General features: G+C 40.4%; 1 protein-coding gene across 2 annotated transcripts; it reads left to right on the top strand.

The window, feature by feature from the left end:
- The first annotated feature begins 309 nt into the window (after positions 1–309).
- On the top strand, positions 310–22,156 carry dgcr2 (DiGeorge syndrome critical region gene 2). 2 transcript variants are annotated; one of them, XM_085359760.1, is made up of 11 exons: positions 310–688; positions 9,051–9,083; positions 12,245–12,367; positions 17,770–17,847; positions 17,936–18,140; positions 18,395–18,471; positions 18,566–18,748; positions 18,841–19,044; positions 19,457–19,609; positions 20,274–20,510; positions 20,610–22,156. In XM_085359760.1, the coding sequence occupies exons 1-11, from the start codon at positions 607–609 to the stop codon at positions 20,840–20,842; spliced, it is 1,608 nt and encodes a 535-aa protein (XP_085215886.1). In that variant the 5' UTR covers positions 310–606; the 3' UTR covers positions 20,843–22,156. The 2 variants fall into 2 exon arrangements, with proteins under 2 accessions (XP_085215886.1, XP_085215885.1); XM_085359759.1 differs by having other exon boundaries at positions 18,566–18,754.
- The last annotated feature ends 226 nt before the right edge of the window (positions 22,157–22,382 follow it).

Raw genomic sequence — 22,382 nt, 5'->3', positions numbered from 1 at the left:
TTTACAAGAATAACAGTTATATTTAGAACGTTTTATTCGATACATTAGTCTTAAAACCCTTTTCTCACGTTAAATATTATTATTATTTCCCAGAGATGATAATAATAATAATAGTATGATGTACATCTTGTGCCTTTTTAGTTTTATCTTGAGTCAAAGAAATTATTTAACTAGCGATATTTAGAGTTGAATGGCCTCAGCACACACACAAACACACACGCACGCGCGCAGTAAGCCCCGCCCCTGGCTCCTCCAGCTGATGGCCTGTGTGTGCGCGCTGCATGTTTGGGATTGTTGTGATGGGAGGCCGCGGCCATCTTGGATGAGAGTCGCTCGGCACCGAGCAGCGGGACGGGACGTTAACGGCAGAGCGGCTCAGCTAGCTAACGTTAGCCCCTCGGAAGCACGACCCTGGTCGCTGAGCGGTACGACTATGCTTGTGCACACGCTGTTTTCTTCCCTCAGCTGCCGCTCCGACTGCGTGAAAATGGGCACAAATTGCGTTCAGCTTTTCGCGGTGTAGTTTCGGAAAGGGCGGCGGCGGTGCAGATCCTCGGAATATATCTTACATTTCTGGATAGAGGAGTTACTATGAATGGAGGATAAATGTTGCCGAAAGCTGACAGCAGCAGTTTCGTCCTCTTCTCTCTTCTCTTCGTCCTCACCTTAACGGACCCACCACGGGCAGGTAAATAGCCTCTCCGAGTTGTTTTTCTTGTGCATGTATTCCCCCCGGGCTCTGCTAGAAAGTGGGACAAACGGATTAGAGCTGGAGGCAGGGGGCGGCAGGTTCACCGGGGAGGCCTGCTCCACAAGCCGGGGACTCCGGTACTTTTTAACCCGTGTTCCTGCTGCTGCTGGACAGCGGGGAGGACCCCTTTACTGCTGCTGCTGGCACTCTTGTTATGTTTAATCTTTTAAAGTAATGCCCACCAGCTTGAAATCTCTAAACGAAATTATAATTTATTTCACCTGAAAATCAAGTAAGGCTGTGTGTTGTTGTCAAAATAAACAAGGTCGCTTCGAGTCAACCGTCTAGTTTTGACCTTTTGATACAGCTCATAATCATTTATTCACTTAATTGTGCTTACGCAAGGTGGAAACGATATCTTGGCTCAATCCAAAGCTTTGTAAACAATGTAGGTGTATTTAGGCTTCACTACATTCCAGGGTTGGTCTCCGCTTCCGCCGTGAAGCCTCAATTTGAAATGCATGTCAGAGATTCATGCTCCTGCATCACTAAACCGGTCTCACATCATAGAGCTGCAAGCCCAGGCACATCGCACTACACACCAGTGTGATGACTAAAACGATAAAGCTGTCTGAAGGAAACTTCTTAGTTGATGAATAGAGATTAAAGGGTAATGCGTCATGTCTCTGTGGCAACATAAGCTCGTAAGCTAATACTCAGGGCTAGTGGTGCCACTATATGAATATAGTGGTCAAAAAAACATCTGTATAGAAAAATTCAGTTTAACTTCATTTATTGGATGTTTTGTCTTATTTTGACAAATTGCTTGCACTAAAAATCTGCAGCACATTAGTGCAGGGAGTAGAGCAGGGCGATATGGCCAAAAATATTTATCACGATATATATTTGAAAATTTGCGATAACGATATAACCGACGATATAATTGATGCGAGACAAAATACAACTCCACAACATTACTAGCGCAAAAAGACAACCTTCCATTTATTTTCACTTAAACAAGAAGCTGGTTTTTATGTACATTAAAGCTTTATAAAAATGTAACAGTGCAAATGCAAATTCCTTGCTGAAAGTTTAACCAAAAGGCATTTCCAGTAGAAATGGGCTGACATATCCTGAGCATAACCATATATAATATCCACTGAAGTTAAAAAGAGGTGCAGTACGCATTTTTCGGACCATAAGGTGCACGGGATTATAAGGCACATTAAGCGAAACAAAGCAGTCAGATAAATCAAACTTTATTAAACTCATTCTTCTTGCTTCCTCCACTTCTGTACCATTGATTCATTAATGTTGAATTCTCTGGCAGCTGCTCTATTCCCATGTTGTTGCAGTATATTAATGACTAACCTCGTATTGTGGATGGATTATCTCAGTTGTTCTCCTGACTGAAGTTTGGTCCGTTTACAGCACCCTGCCATGCGATTGCATTTGTCTCTAACCATGAAGAACCTTCACGTTAACTTTTATAAGTGGAAAAGTGTTAGTGTTCGTCCTCCAGCTTCACTGTTTATGTTATGCTAACATAGCTGTGTCGCTAGCGATCACGTAGCACATCATTATATACCAGCTAGCCCAACTTCAGTAACCCTACAAACGTCACTGCTGTTTAGTTTCCTGTCTTCATTTATGTTGGAAGTGATAGCAGAGCTGTACGTTTGATTTTTTTCAGAAATCTCTCAGTCAGAACATGCAATATCATGCTTAGGTAACTAGCGAAACTAGCGAGCTAACTTCCGCTAGCTTCCTGCTAACTTCTAACTCCGTTAAATGTAATAACTTTTGTTTTCATGGATGCCTGGAAGTTAAACTTTATAGTTACACCTGGTAAAGCAGCAATGCTGATCGTTTTATTAAAGATGAAATAATTTAGACAGTTTTTAACTCTAAGTGATGCTGCAGTGTTGTTTGACCTGAAGCATATGGAGTTTAGGACCCAGATTACTCCCAGATTTAAGAGCATCTTAGTCCGACAAATATGACAATAACGACGGCCGCTTGCATGTTCTGCAAAAAAATGTGCTTTGTTGTGTATCTGACGGACAAACACCAAACCAGTTCCACATCACGGAAGTTGCACCATTTTTACAAACCAATTCTGGTTCATCTGTTTCACTCAACAATCGGCCATGTGCGTATGAAAACAAAGGCACTGCGCATGCGCGTTTTACTCCCATTCTATCGCGATATTTCATTTTCCTATCGTTGCCTAACATTATACCGGTATTACCGTGAACGGTATAATATGGCCCAGCCCTAGCAGGGAGGTAGGGTAAGGGAATGTAGCCAGAAAAACACCTTTCTTAGATGATTATATATATTTTAGAGTCCACAAAAGACGGGGATTGTGTGTTGCAAATCAGTTTTCTAAAGCTGAGTTTAGTTGATTTAAGGTTAAATACAATAAAAGGAAAAGGTTTGTTAAATCAGGTAACACAGGCTTTTTGCCTTAACTACATGCGCCCTGATCAATATCAAAAGTCACTGCCAAAAGCTCATTTTGAGCAAAAGGAACCCTGATTTATGTCTATTATTAACATCATGGCAGTATTTGTTTTAAATATCATGGCACCCCTGCACAGGACACACTGTAACATTTGAAAAGGGAAAAAGAAACAATCAAATCCCTAAACAAAGAAATGCATTTTTTTGTTTAAAACTACTCTCCATTTTAACACAATATTGTTTCATATCTGTAAAAACCACCCAAAGTAAGAGCTTATCAACTGATGTTTAGGAACAATCACTTTGACTTGTGTGTATTGTGTTGAAGAGATGCCCACTTAATAAGAACTAGTGCTGTGCTATACTTTTGTGTAATACCATTTTAAACTCGAAGATGGTTTAGTGAGTCAGTGTAACCTTCAATGAGGCTTTTTATAATTGCAGCCTGGCACAAAGGAAACAGCAGTACCTAAAAAGAAATGCCAACAGTTAAACAGCAGCTCTTGTTTGAAAGTACCTGAGCACATCCACTGGTAAAATGCTGCCCCCTGGTGACAGTGAATAATTATAAAATACACCTGGAAGGTCATAGAAATCCAAACAGGTAAAAAAAAATTATTATTTGTCTCTGCTGTAAGTGTGTTCTACTTTTGTTTCAAATGCAGAGCTTCTAAGGTGCTGTTTAGATGTCCATTTGAGCAGGGAAAGGCCAAATGCGTCTTGTGGTTTGCTTTAATCCCCGTCTTGTGATCCTGATATTCAGTTCAGACTATCAGTTCAGCCTCATGAATAAACACTTTATTGTCTGCCTCGATCCAAAGGAGAAACCTCCCACCTAGAAAACAATTGGCACACCAAACAGGGCGTGCTTTTTATCGGTCGTGTCGAGGTTTGTTCCCTGGGCAAATGTTTATTTATATTAGGAGTTTCCAAATAGTACAGTCATGATTTTCTTAAATGCTCAGGAGTGAATGCATCATCTTGTGTTTTTATAAGTTGGGCTGGCTTTTTTTTGTCACTATTTCAACCATGACTTGGTCATTTGACTTGAGATCAAGACTGCGGGAGTATAACTCCAAATCTGAACGTACATGTAAATAATTGCTTAAGACTTCGTGTTGTGGAGACATTAACTTGGTATTGATGTAACCCGCTAAACCACATCATCCTCATACATTTTTAACACTTATAAAGGGCATACCTGCTTTCTACATTTGTTTCACAGCTGACTCCAGCAAACTCTCAAAGGTTCAGATTATGCATTTTCCAATGAGGCAGGCAACACTGAAGTGTCACACATTTTAAGGCAAATCTATGTGATCGGGATCATCTCAATTGGCCAGCTGAGTTTCACGTGCAAATAAGGCAAATCAGCAGGTTTCCTGCATTTGCATGATGCATAACAATACACGCTAGAAGCAGTATGTATGGTTAAGATAAAAGCAGAAATGCACATGATAGGCCCAGTGGTTAGCATGTGTCCTGTGGGTTACAGAGACTAGAGGTGAACCGAGCTGTCTGAGAGTGAAAAACTTCAGTGTGCGCTCTAAAAAAAGAGTCAAGAGGTTAAGCACAGCCAACAGCGTATAAAAGTGAACAGAGCTTGGTTGTTTTTGTGTAGTGTGACTGACACAACCATCAGCTTAAACTTGAGCTGCAGTCAGCTAATCTTTGGGTCTTGTCTGTGGGTCTGAGCAGCCGATTTGTGTTGCACTGTCGGCTGTTCAGTAGTCTGTTTTTCACAAAAAAATTGGCGGTGTTTCAACCTGTGCCATTTATCGTTTGAGGATTTTAACAGGTAGACTTGAAGTACAGCCACGCAATAATACAGTGATGCAGTTTATTGAAAGGTCACTGAGGCAAATGTTTGAAACATGACATGTGGGCAAAATAACCCTGTGTACGTGTATTCTGGCAGCTAGCGAAAAGCAGTAAATGAGATAATATGGCGCTTGAGAGAACTCGTGAAATTTGATGTCAACATTGTCCAGACATGAGGCTAAGTTATGGTTTCCATTTGGTTGTTTTATGGGGTAAATAGTGTCTATACGGGTGAATTACTTCCTTCTGCAGGATTGCTGTAAGACAGCCCTCATCCCCTTTCACATTTCTGGCTGTAGAGCAAAACTTTTTCACTTTGACACTTCTCGTCCTGGTTTGCTGGGGACTGCTTTTGTAGAGGAATTTAAAATAATATAGAAGTGACTCAAGGACTGATTTCATAAGGCGTCTTATAGCTAACATGGTGAATTGGTCTATAGAGATAATCCGTATTGCCCCTTTGACACTACTTACTTTGGAAACAGTGTTAACTTTTTCTAATAACATTGTAGCTTCCAGTCACACAGCTTTGTTTACAATTTTAAATATTAAGTGTGTCTCACAGCTGAACTGACAGTGTTAGCACAGGAAAGGCGCTTTACTTTGGTTAATTATCACAGGAAGCTGACCAGCAGTGCTTTCATGCACAAGGTGCAGATAAAAATATGGCTTGTTAATGTGAGATGGTGCAATGAAAAAGAAATAAATGAATGTCCATACCCACACAGTGCTTTTAACAGCAAAGCTCAGTGCTGATATGAATCATCAGCAGCTGGAGATGATGCAGCGTGTGCACAAGGCCGGTTCACTGTGCCGTTACACTTGAGCGGGACCGAGCTGGGGCAGTCTCATAGTCTTTATTGTGCTTTCCTGTCGGTTATATAAGAGATGCAGAGGCTCACTTCGCTCAGGGTAACCAGTGTTTGCTGATTCTTTTGTCAACATGTACAGATCATAAAATCCTGAAAAAAAGCCTCGGCAAGGGATGGGGTTTTTTAGTTGTTGTTGTTTTTTTTTGTTTTTTTGCCCCTGTTGCCTTTAACTAAACTGAGATCTCTGATTTTCTGACCTTGTGTTTTCCCGCAGCAGTAACAAAACAATAACTGCCTAATCATTGTTATTCTGATATATGAACAGGTTGGATATGCACAAGTCCTGATTTCAGCTTGTAATGTCTGATAACCTAAAGCAGGCAGCTGCTGGCATCTTATTCTGATTCCAGTAGCATTTGTGGGTTTTCGAGCAGTACAGATACCAGCTATGCACTGAAAGCATGAATACTGATGTGCACAGACAGTCATCATTCAAATGGAGCACATATGCTTGTATTTTATAGTTCTGAAGGAGCACATGTAACTATATAAAGAGTCAGCCAGTAACAAGCTGGATTTGGCTTTGTTTGCTTCTTAGCCTTAGCAACAAGTCTTATTGCAATATTCATTAGTGGGAAATGTATGGGGAAAATTTTTTAAATTAAAATATTGTTCCCTGTCGGAGGATTTGTTACAATTATCTGGCAGCCTTGTAGGGAAGAGGAAAAAGCTCACATCCTTCTCTGATGAAAGTGTTTATTCAGCTACACACAGCAAGAGGCTTGTTTTCTTTAGCAAGTCTGCAAACATGTACATTATAAGGTAATTGGTTAATTCGTTTGTAATATATTTAATACACAAGAAAATGTTTCACAATAAAAGCATGCGTGTTTCAATAAACTGTATTGCTAGTGTCCACTGAAACACTAGGGATTTTGATTTGAAGCAGCTTTTATTGTGGCATATCAGAGGTTTTATCAGAGGTTTTATTGGGCTGTGTTTTATTTATCTTTCTGTAAATAAAAAGCATGGAAAGTCAACCTGTCCTCATGATCAATTTTCAGGGTCGCCACTTCCCAAAATCCTTAGCTACTACCATAGCCGGTGGGTATCCACATAAAAGAAAAATCACACATAAGTCTGGATGTCCTTTTTTGTGTTTCAGTCACTGTTTGCAGTCTGACTATGAGTAAGGAGCTTTTTATTTAAACTCAATAAATAGCTGAATTGTGATTGGACAAAGTGTTGATGTGTTTGAGATTCATTTCAGCCAATGTATTCCTATTTTCCAAGTCTGTGCTAGTCAGTAAGACTCAAAATAGAAACCAGAACTGCTAATAAAAGTCTTGTTTGCTTCCTGCACATGGAGAATACTATATATCAGAAACTAGGGCCTCAAATTAGCATTTATAATGTAGGAAAATACCCAAAACAATTAAAAGCATTGCACCGGACTGGTCCAAATTGCTCCAAAGATGAATTGACATCCAATGTGGACAACGTCTGATGTGCTTTCCTTCCATGTTTCTATGAGACTTAAAAGATGTGAAATTGACAGAGTGCAGACATCTAAATCTACTTAAGACACCTAGGATCACACTCTGGAGAAAAAGGAAGTGCCTTCATCTGAACAGGGACTCAAACCAGTGACCTGCACGTTACTTATCGGTTATTCGGACCTCCAGTCTTGAGCTCACTCGGCTTATCCCCCCAACAGTTTGATCCTCAAACTGACCCTGATCCCTCCCAAAGTGTATAAATCCCCCCTGTGGAAGCATTTAAAGGGGAAATCCCCTCACTTTTGAAATATGATTGCCTGCAGTCATAATGTCATGACTTTAAGAGGGCAAATATGAGGGAATCTGAGCGAAGCTTCATTCAATGCACTGATTGAACTGGGGCATTAGATTTAAAAAAAAAATCGGACTCTAAAACAAGCCTGCTTCCAACTAAGGGCCATCACCTTCTGCCCCTGTTTGATTACCGTAAACAAAGCTTTTTAACCCATCCACCAACAATTATTTATCATAAACTTAAGGATGAATTATTATTATTAGCTCCCTCTAATGTGTTTAATTGTTAATGTCTTTAAAGTTATCTGTCATTTTGACACACATTCAAGTTTGATGATGCACTCACTCCCTGGAGACTGAGATGTGTCTGTAATGCACCTCAGTCCACTTAGCATTAACCAAGAGGTGACATTTCTGTGTGAGATGGCTATTAAAACACCCGTGGACTGTGTGATCTTGTTAACCTTAAGGGTTACAGGTTCAGTAGCACTGCTTCGATCTAACATTAGCTTTCCTAAGCTTAAATTAACAACTCTGGCGCTGTTTAACCCTCGGACAAGCATTACACTAAAATATAGATGAACTGGTAGCGTTGTAATGCTTCCAAGAACAAATTGCAATGAATTCATCCCAGCCACAATGTGGGGTTTTTTCTTCATCCTGCTTCTCTATAAAATAGGGATGTACAGTCCAGTACTAGAAAAAGCTTTTTAATGCTTAAATCATGGTGTAAAGCCCAGTGAGAAGTTCCCACAGGGTTGTTAGTGTCTAAGGAATCCTTGTGCAGTAAGGTTGCAGCAATCAGAACTAGGCTTTCTGGAAATCCGGTGGTGTTGTTGGGCTTTAATGCTTGTTGCAAAAGAACGGTAGCTAAATAGTTTGGCTATAAAAGTTGAAGTATGATGGTAATGAAGTCAGACATCTGGGAAATAACTTTTATTTAGAAAATCTGACATCAAAACTAACTCTTATAACTAACTGACAGCTTTTATTTGGGAAATCTGGTTTTTTTTTTCTTGTAATTGCTTATTTATTTTGCACCACCTGTAGTACAAATAAATAATATTTAACACTGAAGTCCAGTTTAGGTTGTGGTCGCAGCTGTGTTGATTTTCAAAGCTGGAGGTCTGGTTTTAAATTAAATAAGCTTTTTTTTTCTCCCTTTCTCTCTCTTCTAAGAAAAAAATTGTGTTGCTATATTTGTCAGGCAAGTGGGTGATGCAGCTCCTCTGCAGGTTTACATGACTACCTGTGTCCTCACAAACAAGAGGGTGGAGAGAACAGGTGACAGTAAGAAATAAAGAAAAAAATCACGAGCAGCATAAAAAGGATTAAAAAAATATAACTTTTTTTTTTTTTTTTTTTAAATCGGACTGGATTAAATGAAATATATTTTTACTTTTTTTTGAAAGACGACACACTGATATACAGGCTAGTCACTCTATTTTTTTTTTCTATTTGTTTCAGGTCCACGGGTAGCTCTGGCAAGATTATTGTCAGGTAAGCACAGTATGTTTTTGGGGTTTTCAAGCAGATTTTCAATATAAGAGTCACCCTGTATTAAACTAAAAGTCCTTTTAAAGCAGTCAAATTTATATTTTAATATAAACCAGGTGGGCTAAAACAGATTTTAGTTAATGGGCTTCATGTAGCACAGTCTGATCTCTAATGGGCAGGACTGTTAAATCTATTGTTGAAAATAATACCCTGTATTAAGGAAAGGAACTTAAATTTCAGTTTTTATTTTCATTCACTCTGTCCTAGGGCTGTTCGATATAATGATATATATCGGATGACGATATAAAAACGTCTATCGTTTCATTTTACGCTATCGTTTGTTTCGTGGTGTCGCAAAATAAACTGTTTACGGAAATATTTTTTTCATCGTTTTGATGGTCACTGTAGTGGCTATATTAATTTCTTAAAGTTCTCTCTTTCTCTTATATTTAATATAACCACAGTACGGTCGGACAAGCGCCTGTTTTTATGAGTTGTCGTTAGCAACAACAACGATAAAACCATTGGTGTCCGCTTGTTTATTTTCCACATAAACCTTTCAGAATAAAGATCAAGAGCCTGTTGAGACTTTTCAAAATAAACTGAATCACGTGAAAGAGCAGATTATTTACGGATGAGAAGCAAAAAAGAGCCGCCAGGTGCTAAAAAATAAACCTTAGACTCAAACGTTAGAACAGGCTTTTCCCCGCAGCACGCCGTGTAATAAATATTCACAAATAAAACGGCAGCCATTACCACTTATGTCTAAAAATGTATTGTTTCATGCATCGGTTAAAACATTTGACTCCAGGTAGGGCTGCTCGATTATGGCAAAAATGATAATCACGATTATTTTCACTGAAATTGAGATCTCGATTATTTGACAATATTTATTTAACCCTTACGACCTACTATAGAACCAAGTCCGCCAGAGCTTATATTATTTTTTTATATGTTGTAGTGCCATTTGTGGGAGCATTTCAAGTTGCTATACAACTGTTATAGCCCATATTTTAATAATATGTATGCATTAAGTCCATAGTAACTACATTAATTGCAAAAAAGTGCAATAAACTAGAAAAAAATTGAAAATCGTTTTTGTTTTTTTTTACATATATTTCTACTTGGAGAAATTTAAGAGGTTTATCCCTCAAAACTTTTAAATACAAAAAAGTTGCAAAAAATAGTTTACAACAACAGGAAATCTAAAAACAGCAGGTGCATCAAAATAAACTATTTCCAGCAGTGCAATTCGAGTTGCAAGCATCCCAGAAACTATTCAGAAAAGTCAAACATGACTTATAAAAACACCAGTATAGGCTTTTAAAGCCTACAAGTAAAAAACTACATTTTCCGCGAAAATTATGTCACTTCCGGTTTCGGGCAGGAAATGGCGGACATGCGATAGTTTGCGCTGACGTCTGTTTCACTGTGGGAAGTGTTACGAACAGCTGATCGGATCGGCAAAGCGTGTTTCTGGAATATTGTGTTTTTGTTCCTGCAAGCGCTTTTTATGCAACTTTTGCAAAGCTATATGTGGAAGGAAACCGTGACCGAGGACAAGCTGATGGCATAAGATGTAAGTAAAACTCCTCTGGTTTCTTATGCAAAAAAAAAAAAAATATTGCCCTAGCTTACACGGTTCAGGTTCTACAGGGATTTAAAAATGTTACACAAAACGGAGCATGGTGCTCTGACCGGCTTTAAAGGGTTAACAATAACAATGTATTGAATAATGACTTTAAAAAATAATATAAAATAGTGTACAACACCACTGAGGTTTTTTTTTTTTTACCTCTCTTTTCAACCAACGGCAGTCACTCTCCAAATAACTTCTGCTTAGCTTTCCGAGCTTCCCTCGGGTCCTCTTAATCAGCGGTCTCCAACCTTTTTTGCGCCAAGGGCCGGTTTATGCCTGACAATATTTTCACGGACCGGCCTTTAAGGTGTCGCGGATAAATGAGGGAGGGGCTAATAATCGGCTCAGTCATTTTTAATGATCGTTGAAAGCCCAGATCGTAATCGTGATTAAAATTTGATTAATTGAGCAGCCCTAACTCCAGGTACACGATGCCCAGCTGGAAACACTTAACAGAAGTATATGTACTTTCATATGACAGCTTAAGTAAAGGCAAGCGATATCCCGAGTATGTTGAACTTACCCTTTTCTGTAACAATCTAAAAACAAGCAAATAGTGATAAGTTATTGATCTGATGATCAGTAATGTTGACACTGCCCACTGAGCTGTTTAACTGCATCGGGAAAGCTCAGTTTATTTCATAGGCCGCTAAACAGACAGAACATAGAAGTTCAGTATTGTCTGCTGTGTGCCTTAGGCTTCTTCTTGAGTTGCTGTCATCACTGAACTGCTTGCAGGAGTACTCAGCGCTCTAATGTTACTGAATATCATGAAATACTCTTAGCAGCAGATTCTATTAATGTCAGGCTATAAACATAACGCAGTGGCTTGCAGACATGATGAAATGGCTCTGCAGATTATCTTCCTCCTTGCAGTTGATCGACATCTCTGATAAAGTTTAAGAAATCCAAACATACAAGCAAGGGGCTTAAGGGTCACTATTACTTCCTAGGCACAGAAATGACACCACTACGTCAAAGGAAATACCAGACAAATTCTGTTAAAGTGGCAGAGCTACTCTTAGGACAGTAGCTCTGCCCTAAGAGTACCCTAAGAGTAATAATTAGGACAGTCACAATCACAGGAAGCACAGTTGATTGAATTTTTATTCAGTTACAATTTTGTCTTCCACTCATTTATTAACATAATAACGTTGTGTGTTTTCCAATAATGCTCTTGTTTGGCCAAAAAGTGCATCCCTTTCCTTTGCATTTGGCCTGTTGTGGTTTTTTTGTTGTTGTTGTTTTTGTTTTGAGCGTGTAAGCAGTTGTGTTAAATCATCCCAATGTCAATACTCACGAAGTAATGGTGATGATGATTTTTGCCGTGATCAAGCAGCTCTAATTGTACATTTACCCATTCGCCATCTCAGACATCTTATTTTATTAACTGCCTTGAAAGCTCACACGGCGCCATTCAGACTGCTGCACTCTGAGTTTAAATGGTTTTTCTCTTCTTAGGAAAAAGGCCTTGGTTATGTGCAGGTTTAACCACATAAACCCTCTTTTTTTGTGTGTATTTCAGAGCAGCGCTGCAGCCCCGGGCAGTTTGCCTGCCGCAGTGGGAAGATGCAGTGTATCCCGATGTCCTGGCAGTGTGACGGCTGGACAGCGTGTGAGGACAAGAGTGACGAGATGGACTGTCCCCGTGAGTGCAGCTCACTTAAGCCCTTTCACACTCAGTCTGTTACCTAACACCCATAACATGATTGATTTTTGGAAAGTCTAGCAACACCCAGAACCTTTTAGAACCTTTTCACGCTTGGATGATCAGACCACAGCTGAGCAGCTCTGAATACAGGTGTGGAGGATGTAGCGCAATCTAATCAAGCCAAACTGAGAGATGTTCAGGTGAATATATGCACAGATTTAGTATACAGGGTAAATGGAAGTTATCTGCAGGTGATCAGCCATCAGTGCCTCAGTTTGTAAACAAAGACGCTGTTAGTCCATGTCATTAATGAGCAGTGACATCTACATACAGAAGAGTTGATTGAGTGAGTGTGTATTAAGGAATATGATGGAGTAAAAGAGCAGGATGAACAGGACATGTGCTTTCTCTTTGAAAGAGCATGGCAGCTCAGATCAATGAGAGGCAGCTGAAGGAAAATCAATATGTTTTTGTTTTCTGGGTAATCTCCTTCCATCTAAACCGGTTATCCAGCTCATGGTTGTATGGAGGCTGGAGTTATCCCACCTATCCCACCTGGCTACACCCTGGACAGGTCGCCAGTGCGCCAGACCTGTGCAGGGAAGCTTTGTGGAGCCCACAGCTTGCACTTACTCTTGTGCTGGTGCATTACATGTTAATTACAGTGTGGTCGTGTCCTGGTGTTTTCCATGCGATGCCAGGCAATGTCAATGCTTTGTTGTGGTCAGTGTTCTTCGGGGGCTTGAGGGGACTTTTTCCATTTCTTTGTACACTCCCTCGTCTTCATTCTGATAGTTTCAACAATCTCCCTTCAGGAATTTGCTGATATTTGTGAGTTCTAATATTGATTATTATTCCTTACATTGAGGCGATGATTTTATGCTCTCACTGATAAATTTGAAAAACTGAACCAAAAAGTAGCCAGACATACACAGGAATAATTGACCAATCAGAGTAGTTGTGGGCTGCATTAACCCAATGTGTGGTTACATTTCTAGGGAGGTGCATGTAAGGCTAATGCGTTGAGTTTCGACATAGTTAGGTTGTAGATTTCCTGCTAAAGCGTAATCCCACAGGAACACGGCTACAAAGCAAGTCGCACACCATCCATAAACATGCTTTTGCACTACAGGAGACGGTTGGAATACTAACTGGGTCTGAACTGGATGAAGCCAGAATATCTGTTTCTTTCTTTTCTTGTTCAGAAAAATCAGCTGGCCCCATGTCAGTGTTTTTTATTTTTTTCACAGTGCTATTTTTGACACTGAGCATTCACACGTTTGGTGTTCAGTGTGTATGTATGTTACTGAGCAAGTTCGGAAGTGGAAAATTAGGAATTACATGTCACTTGGGTGAATATCGGTAGTATTGAGGGCCAGAAATATGCGGCGCTCAGCCTTAAGTTTTTCTACTTTGAACACATGCCATCTCTCCTTCTCATTCCAGAGAAGTTGGAGAACTGAGTTAAATTGAGCACAGTTGGCAGTAAAATCACCTGCCTTTAGCATTAGTAGATCAGGTTTTATGACTTTTAAATACCTGCGTCCACTCCTTTCAGTGCACCTCTTCAACAGATACTGACAATAGCTTTGTTTTTATCACAGAGGTTTTTCCTACCAAACGTAAAAATAGTAAATCTTGGCCCTTGCGTCCCTGTCTGAACTGCAGCATGGCATAGTTGCATTTAATACAATAACCACCCACATAAACAGTCCTGTCTTACTAATTTGCTTTTGCTCAGCTGCTCAGATGTGGTTTTGTAGTCCTCACAGTGAGTCCGCTCTATTGACAGCGTCAGATGGCAGGGGGAAGAAGGGTTAAAGGCTGAGTGGCTGCACATGTGTCTCTGTTTTTGTTTACTGCTGGTTCATCTGTCCTACACTGCATAGATGTCACTAAGCCTTTGACCAAAATCCTATTGTCCATCCATCCATTCGCTTCCGCTTATCCTTTTCAGGGTCGCGGGGGGCGCTGGAGCCTATCCCAGCTGTCATAGGGCGAAAGGCGGGGTACACCCTGGACAAGTCGCCAGTCTGTCGCAGGGCTAACACATAGGGACAGACAACCATTCACACTCACATTCACTCGCACATTCACACCTAGTGACAATTTGGATTAATCAATTAACCTATCCCCACAAGCTGCATGTCTTTGGACGGTGGGAGGAAGCCGGAGTACCCGGAGGGAACCCACGCAAACATGGGGAGAACATGCAAACTCCACACAGAAAGACCCCGGCCTGATGGTGGAATTGAACTCAGGACCTTCTTGCTGTGCGGCAACAGTGCTAACCACAAAATCCTATTGTTCTCCGCTTAAATCTAGAAAGACCTTATCCCGAGATCTCTAACAGCATAACAGGAGTTAGTGAAAGGATTGAGTGCAGCATGTGACCTCCATACAGCAGCCGTCCACGCTCCGAGTTAACGCTCCATGCCGGCACTGCTGTTAAACGATTAAGGGTTCACACTGAAGTCTATTCATTCTGCAGTAAAACCCCATTTTTAACAGAACAGCTTAAGAAGTTGAGAAGTAATTTCCTTCTGCTTCTTTTTCTTTCTGTTTATTCAGCAGTAAAACTGGACAAATTCATATATCTGATAGTCTGCATGTTTAGAGGGACAACTACTGACCTTTTGTTTTTTTTAAGTGTGAGCTTACTGAGAAATGCAAGCCTTACTCAAGTCAAGGGCTTATTGTCACGTTAATCAGCGGCTTGCTGGAGAGTCTTTGTTCTTGTTAGGGCACTCATCGTTGTATTTTTACTCAGTTGTATATAGTATTTGTATTTGTATTCTATTTTTATCTTATTGTATATTTATTTTATTTTATTCTACTGTATATAGTATTTTATTTTATTCTATTCTGTACAGTTGTGTACTGTATTTATTCTTATTGTATTCTAATTTTTGCCTCATAACTTTTGCACTGTCCACTTCCTGCTGTGACAAAACAAATTTCCCACGTGTGGGACTAATAAAGGTTATCTTATCTTATCTTAACTTTTTTTAATAACACTAAAAGGTGAAGCAATCCTTCAATCTTATAATAACAGCAGAGTGGCCGATGCAAGAAGAAACGTCTCAACTTTACAGTTGAGAAACTTGAAAAGTTGAAAATACCCAGCTGAAGGCCTGTCACTGTATGCAGTGAAAACTGTGGCTACAGATTGTTGTCATTAGAGATGGACCGATCCGATATTATGTATCCGTATTAGTCCAATACTGACCTAAATTACTGGATCGGATGTCGGAGAGAAATAAAAAAATGTAATCCAATCCATTAAATATCACGAAAGCACCTCACAAAACTTGCAACATGGCGTAACTCAGCTCATAACCTTAGCACATCAGTCCAATATGTGTCACATGATAGAGCGGCTGTAGCGTGCGAGACCTCTTGGCGGTCTGGTTGAGCATTTGGAGCCTCGCTACCAAACCGGCATTTCATCTCAGAGAAAGTTAACCCAGAGAGAAGTAAAGCAAGTGTGTAAGTTCATCTGTGAATGTTTGTAAAGCATTCCCACGTTAAGCTTAACAACCAATATATGGAGCGACTGCCTCTCATTCTCTCCCTCCCTCTCCTGTTGCTACTTCAATCATGAAACTGATCAATGATCGGCTGATCAGCTTTTCTGTCGCGAGTCCGTCTCTCTTGTTAGTTTTTGGCCCACTTTGCACCAGAAAAAGGAAACCAGCGGCTAAACAACAGCAGCAAGTTTAACCGTGATAAGCTGTTGTTAGAATTTATTTAATATTAATTTCTACACCAGAATCTTTTTCTACGTAGCTGACGGCTGGCAACTGTGCAGGGGCGGATCTAGCAAAGTTATGCAGGGGGCCGATAGGGCATTAACAGGGAAACGGGGGCACATTTAAAATGTCTAGCTGTTCCCTATTTTTTTTTTCTGCTGGTAGTTGACATCCCTATTAGTTAGGTTGTTTAATATTTCTGCTAAGTACTCTTTAAAACACCAGAATAGGAAGGATGGTGCAGGTTTAAGTTTATTAGATTGATCAGTATTGCTGAACTATGAAATATTTTGGGTGCAGTGTATTTTTTGCATACAAATATAGCAGAATAGCTTTAGTGTTTTGTTTTGTTTTTAGACTTGAATATGAACTTATACAAAATGCAGCAAGATATTTTTTTTATTTTTTTTTTAAAGAAGTTTTATTGATTAAAAATTACACTATCGGATTCATATCGGAATCTTCAGATATCCAAATTTATGATATCTATATCGGACATTAAAAAAGTGGTATCGTGCCATCTCTAGTTGTCATGAATCTCAGTGCAAAATCAAAATAAATGCTGTTATAAATGTAAACAAAGTGTATGCTCCTCAAATTTGGTGGGTTTTTTTCAGTTAAGTTCTTCAGTATTTGCTGTTTTTATAGCCTGCAGTTCCTTCCTTTTTGAAGCATCAGTCAAGAACAAAATCTCATTGAGTCATGTAACAGAGAAATAGTCTTTTTTTATCTGCTACCCATTACTCCCTTCAGGGGTCACCATTGTCTCACACCAGCCTGTCCTCTTTTCTACATCACCACATCCATGAACCTCCTCTGAGGTCGTCCTCTTTTCCTTCCTGCCTGCTCCAAATCCAGCATCCGTTGTCCAATATAGCCACCATCAAAAAAAGCAACACACCTCTGGTTGTTGTGCCAGAGGTGTTTTGCTAACAGGGAAGTTACAGAGGGCCCTCTGGTGGACAGATTATGCAGCATCAACACAGAAAAGCATTTGAAGGCTGTTTCTCTTGTCTTTTTACATTTTAAATGCTCATTTATCAGCTGTTATAAATGCCAATATCAGTAAACACCTATTATCTGCTGATATATCATATGTGCTCTAAGAGATCAAGCATATTCCCCGTTTTTAAATCTGATCTTTTTCTTCTAGTTTATACTAAGAAAAAGTAGTAAAGATGCCACAATTGAGACAGTGTGTTTTCTTTATAGTTTGTAACATACCTACGTACTTTATTTTCTTACTAGCTAGTCAAAGAGTAGCAAGAGATCCATCGCATTAACAACTTTGTCATTAAAAAGTGTATATTATATTGTGTTGCACATAGACGGTACTGGGGTGCTTCCCTCAGTCTAGACTTTAGTCTCTGTGAACTCCTGATAAAACATAGTAGAGGATGCTATCTGCACGGTCAGCAAAGCATTGCTTCTGCTTTCATATTCCTCAGATTAGAATCAGCCTCAGTATATATCTTATTTTCACTGATGTGTGGTGGTTTTGACTTCTAAATATTATCGCGGGCTGTTAACAATTATCCTACACACTGAAAACACCATCTGTTGTTCTCAGTTACATTTGTTATGGCAGAACGTACAAACAAGTCCACTTTTTTAACCTTTTTGTCTTGATTTGTGCTGTTATAAAAGAGGAGAGGTTTCGTTATGGCAGCGGGTACGACCAGGTGGAAGACGTCATCGGTGTGGCTCAGCCGGTGCGCTTCAACAGTAAGTGTCTCACTTTGCTCTCAGCAGGTTTATTTGAATCGAATCTGCATGGCGATCATGTGCTCACTCTTGTCTTCTCTGTCTGCAGAGAAATGTCCCAGCGGGTGGCATCACTACGAGAAAACAGCGAGCTGCTACAAAGTGTACCTGAAGAACGAGAACTACTGGCAGGCCGTGGATACGTGTCAGAAAGTCAACGGCTCGTTGGCCACGTTTGTGACCAACGAGGAGCTGCAGTTCATACTGAAGATCGAGGTGGACTTTGACGATAAAGTGTGCAGAGATCAGTGCAAGTAAGTTTTCTTTATTGCCACAGAAATAAGCTGCCAGGTTTCAGTTCCTGAACAGAGATCTCATTTCAGTCTTTAAACTTCTGCTTTAATTCTGGTTTGTTTTTGTTTTTTTAATAAGGAAGATATTGCAGAAGTGCGTGTGCTTGTTGTTTTAGATGTTATACTGCTCTGTAGCTGGTTGCAGGCCATCTAGTGGCTGGTAGTAGCTAATGCGTCATCACTAGACATGGTGTAAGTGGTGTTGTTTGTTTCAGATTTTGGGTGGGTTACCAGTATGTGATCACCAATCAGAGCCACTCCTTGGATGGCCGCTGGGAAGTAGCATACAAAGGTATAAAAGATTCAGCTTTGTGAAGTACCTACATGTGCTGTTTGTCTTCTGCAATTTATTTGAATGCTTTAATGTGTGAATTGTTTGTGTTCAGGCTCTATGCAGGTGTTTTTGCCTCCTGAGGGTCTGAAAGACTTGGGGGAGGCCTCCGCCACCCAAGACAATGTCTTCTGTGCACAGCTGCAGCGCTTTCAGTACAAAAGCATGAACGAGCGAGGCCTGCACAGCTGGCACGCTGAGAACTGCTACAAGAAGTTTCCGTTTCTGTGCAAGAGGAGTACGGGTTAATTTTCTGTTTGTTATCAAAAATGTGTCAGTTATTTGCTCCGCTGGGGCCATGTGTTTATTTTGATATTCTCTGTGCCACAGGGCAAACGTGCGTGGATATAAAAGACAATGTCGTAAACGAGGGCTACTACTTCACCCCCAAAGGAGACGACCCGTGTCTCAGCTGCACGTGTCATGACGGCGAGCCTGAGATGTGCGTCGCCGCGCTGTGTGAGCGGCCACAAGGCTGCCAGCACTTCCGCAAGGATCCCAAAGAGTGCTGCAAGTTCACCTGCCTCGATCCAGGTACTACCACCGCATCCAAACACATCCCACTGGTTACAAACCACCACCACCAGTGTGTAATGATTATCAGTGATTAGAAGCCTTCCAGTGCTCGTAGTCCTATAAGATGTTATTCTGCATCACGATTCGTCACCTACACATTTTTACACTGTTTGATATTCAGTATATTAAGTTAAATGAGTCAGGAGGATTCAAATTGCCTAATTTATATAAACAATTAGCTCCTGCTCCTCTTCTAAATAGTGCTGCAAGGAAAAGATGTGAAAGTGTTGTTTAATGTGCAAATTGTGTCACATTCACACATAAACGGTGCAGAATTTCCTTCGAAGCTCAGCAAAAGAACGTTTTTAACAAAGTACGTTTGCAAGGACATATCCTGATTTGATTAGATTTTTCCCGTCTTCTCCGTCAGATGGGAATAGTCTGTTTGACTCGATGGCCAGCGGGATGAGGCTGATCGTCAGCTGCATCTCGTCCTTCCTTATCCTCTCTCTGCTGCTCTTCATGGTACACAGACTCCGTCAGAGAAGACGTGAACGCATCGAAACGCTGATTGGAGGAAACTGTGAGTAAAGTGTTGCAGCACTGAGATCCAAAGTTTACACCTGTGGTCACTTTTTAATCTTTGTCTGTATGAGGAACGATTTAAAAAGCTGAGATAAAAATCTTCCTTTCTAAAAATGAAAACTCAATAAGGATGGCAAAAACGGCCACAAACAACAGTAAATAAATAAATAAAATAATTGTTGAAATTAATTCTAAATATTGATATTTATGTTTTAAGCTACTTATTTTTATTAATTCGTTTAATTTCCCCTCTTGTTTTATGCTTTATACAGCTAAAATGTATTTGTTTGTTTTTTTTTTCTATTTTACATTTATTTCTATTTTTCTGCATCTTCATACAAATGAGAGTAACAACAGTCTTGGCTGTTGCTGCAGTCACATTGGGGAAATAGGTTATTGGAGATGGCAGCACAAAGTTTTTGTGACAATTTACAATCTTGTTGTTTTTGAAGTGGTTGCTTTGGAAACGGAGACCAGATCTGCGACCACTCAGTCAGTTGCCATCTTCAAAGCATCTTAAGTGCGATAAAACAGCAATAAGACAGAGATGATAATGCAATCCATTATTATTATTATTATTATTATTATTTTTAGATGGTCTGAATAATCCAAAAAGCTCACTTTAAATGCACCTTAAACTTTAAACTCTGCTTTAATCTCAGTGCACCACTTTAACCTTGGAAGACGAGTCCCAGGCTTTGACTACGGCCCAGACGCCTTCGGCACTGGTCTCACTCCCCTGCATCTGTCCGATGATGGGGAGGGAGGCGCTTTTCATTTCCAAGAGCCTCCTCCGCCTTATGCAGCCTACAAATACCCCGACATCCAGCATCCCGACGACCCCCCTCCTCCATACGAAGCCTCCATAAACCCAGACAGCCTCCTCTACGTGGACCTCGGTAGGCGCACATCCTTTTCTCTTGTTCTTTACAAACATCGTCATGTGCGGAGTGATAAATGCTCGTTTCCCACTTCTCTGTCTGCGTCTGTATCTTCAGGGCATGGTGGGGTTTCCATCGTGCCGAGCCAGATGAACGCCATGGGTGACGGGCTCCAGGCCAATATTCCCAACGCGACAGGCCCGGTGCCAGACTCCGCGCCGTCCTGTCAGGAGAGGGAGGACTCCATAGACAGCAGCACCCTCCTGGTGGGGCCCGACACACCGACAGATGGCCACGCCCCCGTCTCCATGCCTGCAGACTGCGCCTCCTCCCTCAGCACCGTGGTATAAGACTGTGGGCAGACACCTGCACGTTACCCACAGTTGGAGGAGGGTCGTAGATGTTTTCCGTACCAGGAGCACAAAATGCTGACTGCAGAGAGGACAGTTACAGTTTGTACAGACTCATCAGAGTGTTTTTGTTTTGTTTCGTTTGTTTTTTTTAAAGACGATGACATCTGAAGGAGCAAAGAGACAAAAACTCTACATCCAGGCTGAGAAGGCCACACTTCTGCTTTTAGCCCAGACTGAGAAAAGCTTTTCAAACATCTCAAAACGGGCCTGTTGGTCATAAAAAAACAAAGCCCCTAGTGCAAATACACCCTTTGGTCAGATTTGTAACAGCACGAGGAAAAATAACCGCATACGGACAGAAGAGCCAACTTTTGTTTGTGTTTGCGGCATACTTTCAAACACATACGTATCAATCAGTGTTCAGGCTACGATAACTTTCTCATCCACCCCACAGTCTGTTGCAGCGCGTACAGAAACTGTCCCCTGGTGTTTATTAGTCTGACACACGAAGCCGTCTTCCAGGTTTTTAGAGCAAGTTTGCAGAAAAACATGTTTTGTAGTTGAGAGGTTCAACCTCGCGAGATACGGCTAAATTTCCTGCTGTGGGGTTTTTATCGGGCGAAGCTGACATGTGGCGTCGTAGTGTCAAAGGATGTTGTGCTCTTTTTTTTCTTTTTCTTTTTTTTTGATAATAATTTATGGCTGCAGGTCGTTACCTTGATTGTTTAATTGTGGGATAGATATAGGCTGATTTTCTTTCCCTGTCCATCAACAAAGCGACAAAAGGCTTTATGAGCGTATATGTGAAGATCAAGTTTGAAAAACCCAAAAAAAAAAAAATCATTTATATGAGATAAATGCTCCAATCATTAAGTCGTATAATCATCCAGATGGTCCCAGAGTTGCTTCTGTTTCATTACCAACTCTTTCCAGGATAATTCTGCATTTTCTTTGTGATTTAATTCCTCCCTCGGTTGGATCAGGTGCGTTTCTGTGCTATTCTTCATGCAGTTGCAACTCCGTTACTGAGGTTTGTCTTCAGTTAGTGATGGGATGTCACCAACTGCAGCGGCGGGATTTTTTTTTTTTTTTTTAATGTGTCAGTGATGAGGGTCTGTATACTTGGGGAGAATTACGGTGTCAATCATCAGAGGAGTAATCGTCTGCAGATCAGAGCTGACCCACAACCACCAGCATCCAAGCCGCTCATGATCTGCCTCGAGGAGGGAAAAACGGCTTAAACATGTCAGACTGTGCACATCTGTATAACTTATGTTTGAATGTATTGTATGTAAAAAGAAGTTGTTTTTTTTGAGGGGGGGGTTTTGCTTGTTTTTATTTTATTTTATTTTTGTTTAAACTACCCTCCCCCCTTTTTTTTTTCTTTACTTTGACAATCCACAGTGGATTGTCCAAGAAACAAAATCATGTTCACAGAAATTGTGGGAAAGTGTTCATGTGTGTTTAGGAAATGATGTATTCAGTTTGATTTTTCTTATGTTTTTTTTTTTTTCTTATTTTAAATCAAGTTTCTTTT

Source organism: Diplotaxodon limnothrissa, linkage group LG7 (genome assembly GCF_057381915.1).
Source record: "Diplotaxodon limnothrissa isolate DT_005_m linkage group LG7, D_limnothrissa_male_GT1.1, whole genome shotgun sequence".
NCBI classification, from domain to species: Eukaryota; Metazoa; Chordata; class Actinopteri; order Cichliformes; family Cichlidae; genus Diplotaxodon; species Diplotaxodon limnothrissa.
This window is presented reverse-complemented; position numbering and strand designations above follow the sequence as displayed.

Excerpts from the sequence above, each read along its gene's own strand:
- dgcr2 (XM_085359759.1), top strand. The coding sequence starts at position 607 with ATGTTGCCGAAAGCTGACAGCAGCAGTTTCGTCCTCTTCTCTCTTCTC. Across the intron at positions 18,755-18,840 it reads TCTGTGCAAGAGGAGTACGG|GGCAAACGTGCGTGGATATA; the intron begins GTTAATTTTCTG and ends TCTGTGCCACAG. Across the intron at positions 19,610-20,273 it reads AACGCTGATTGGAGGAAACT|TGCACCACTTTAACCTTGGA; the intron begins GTGAGTAAAGTG and ends CTTTAATCTCAG.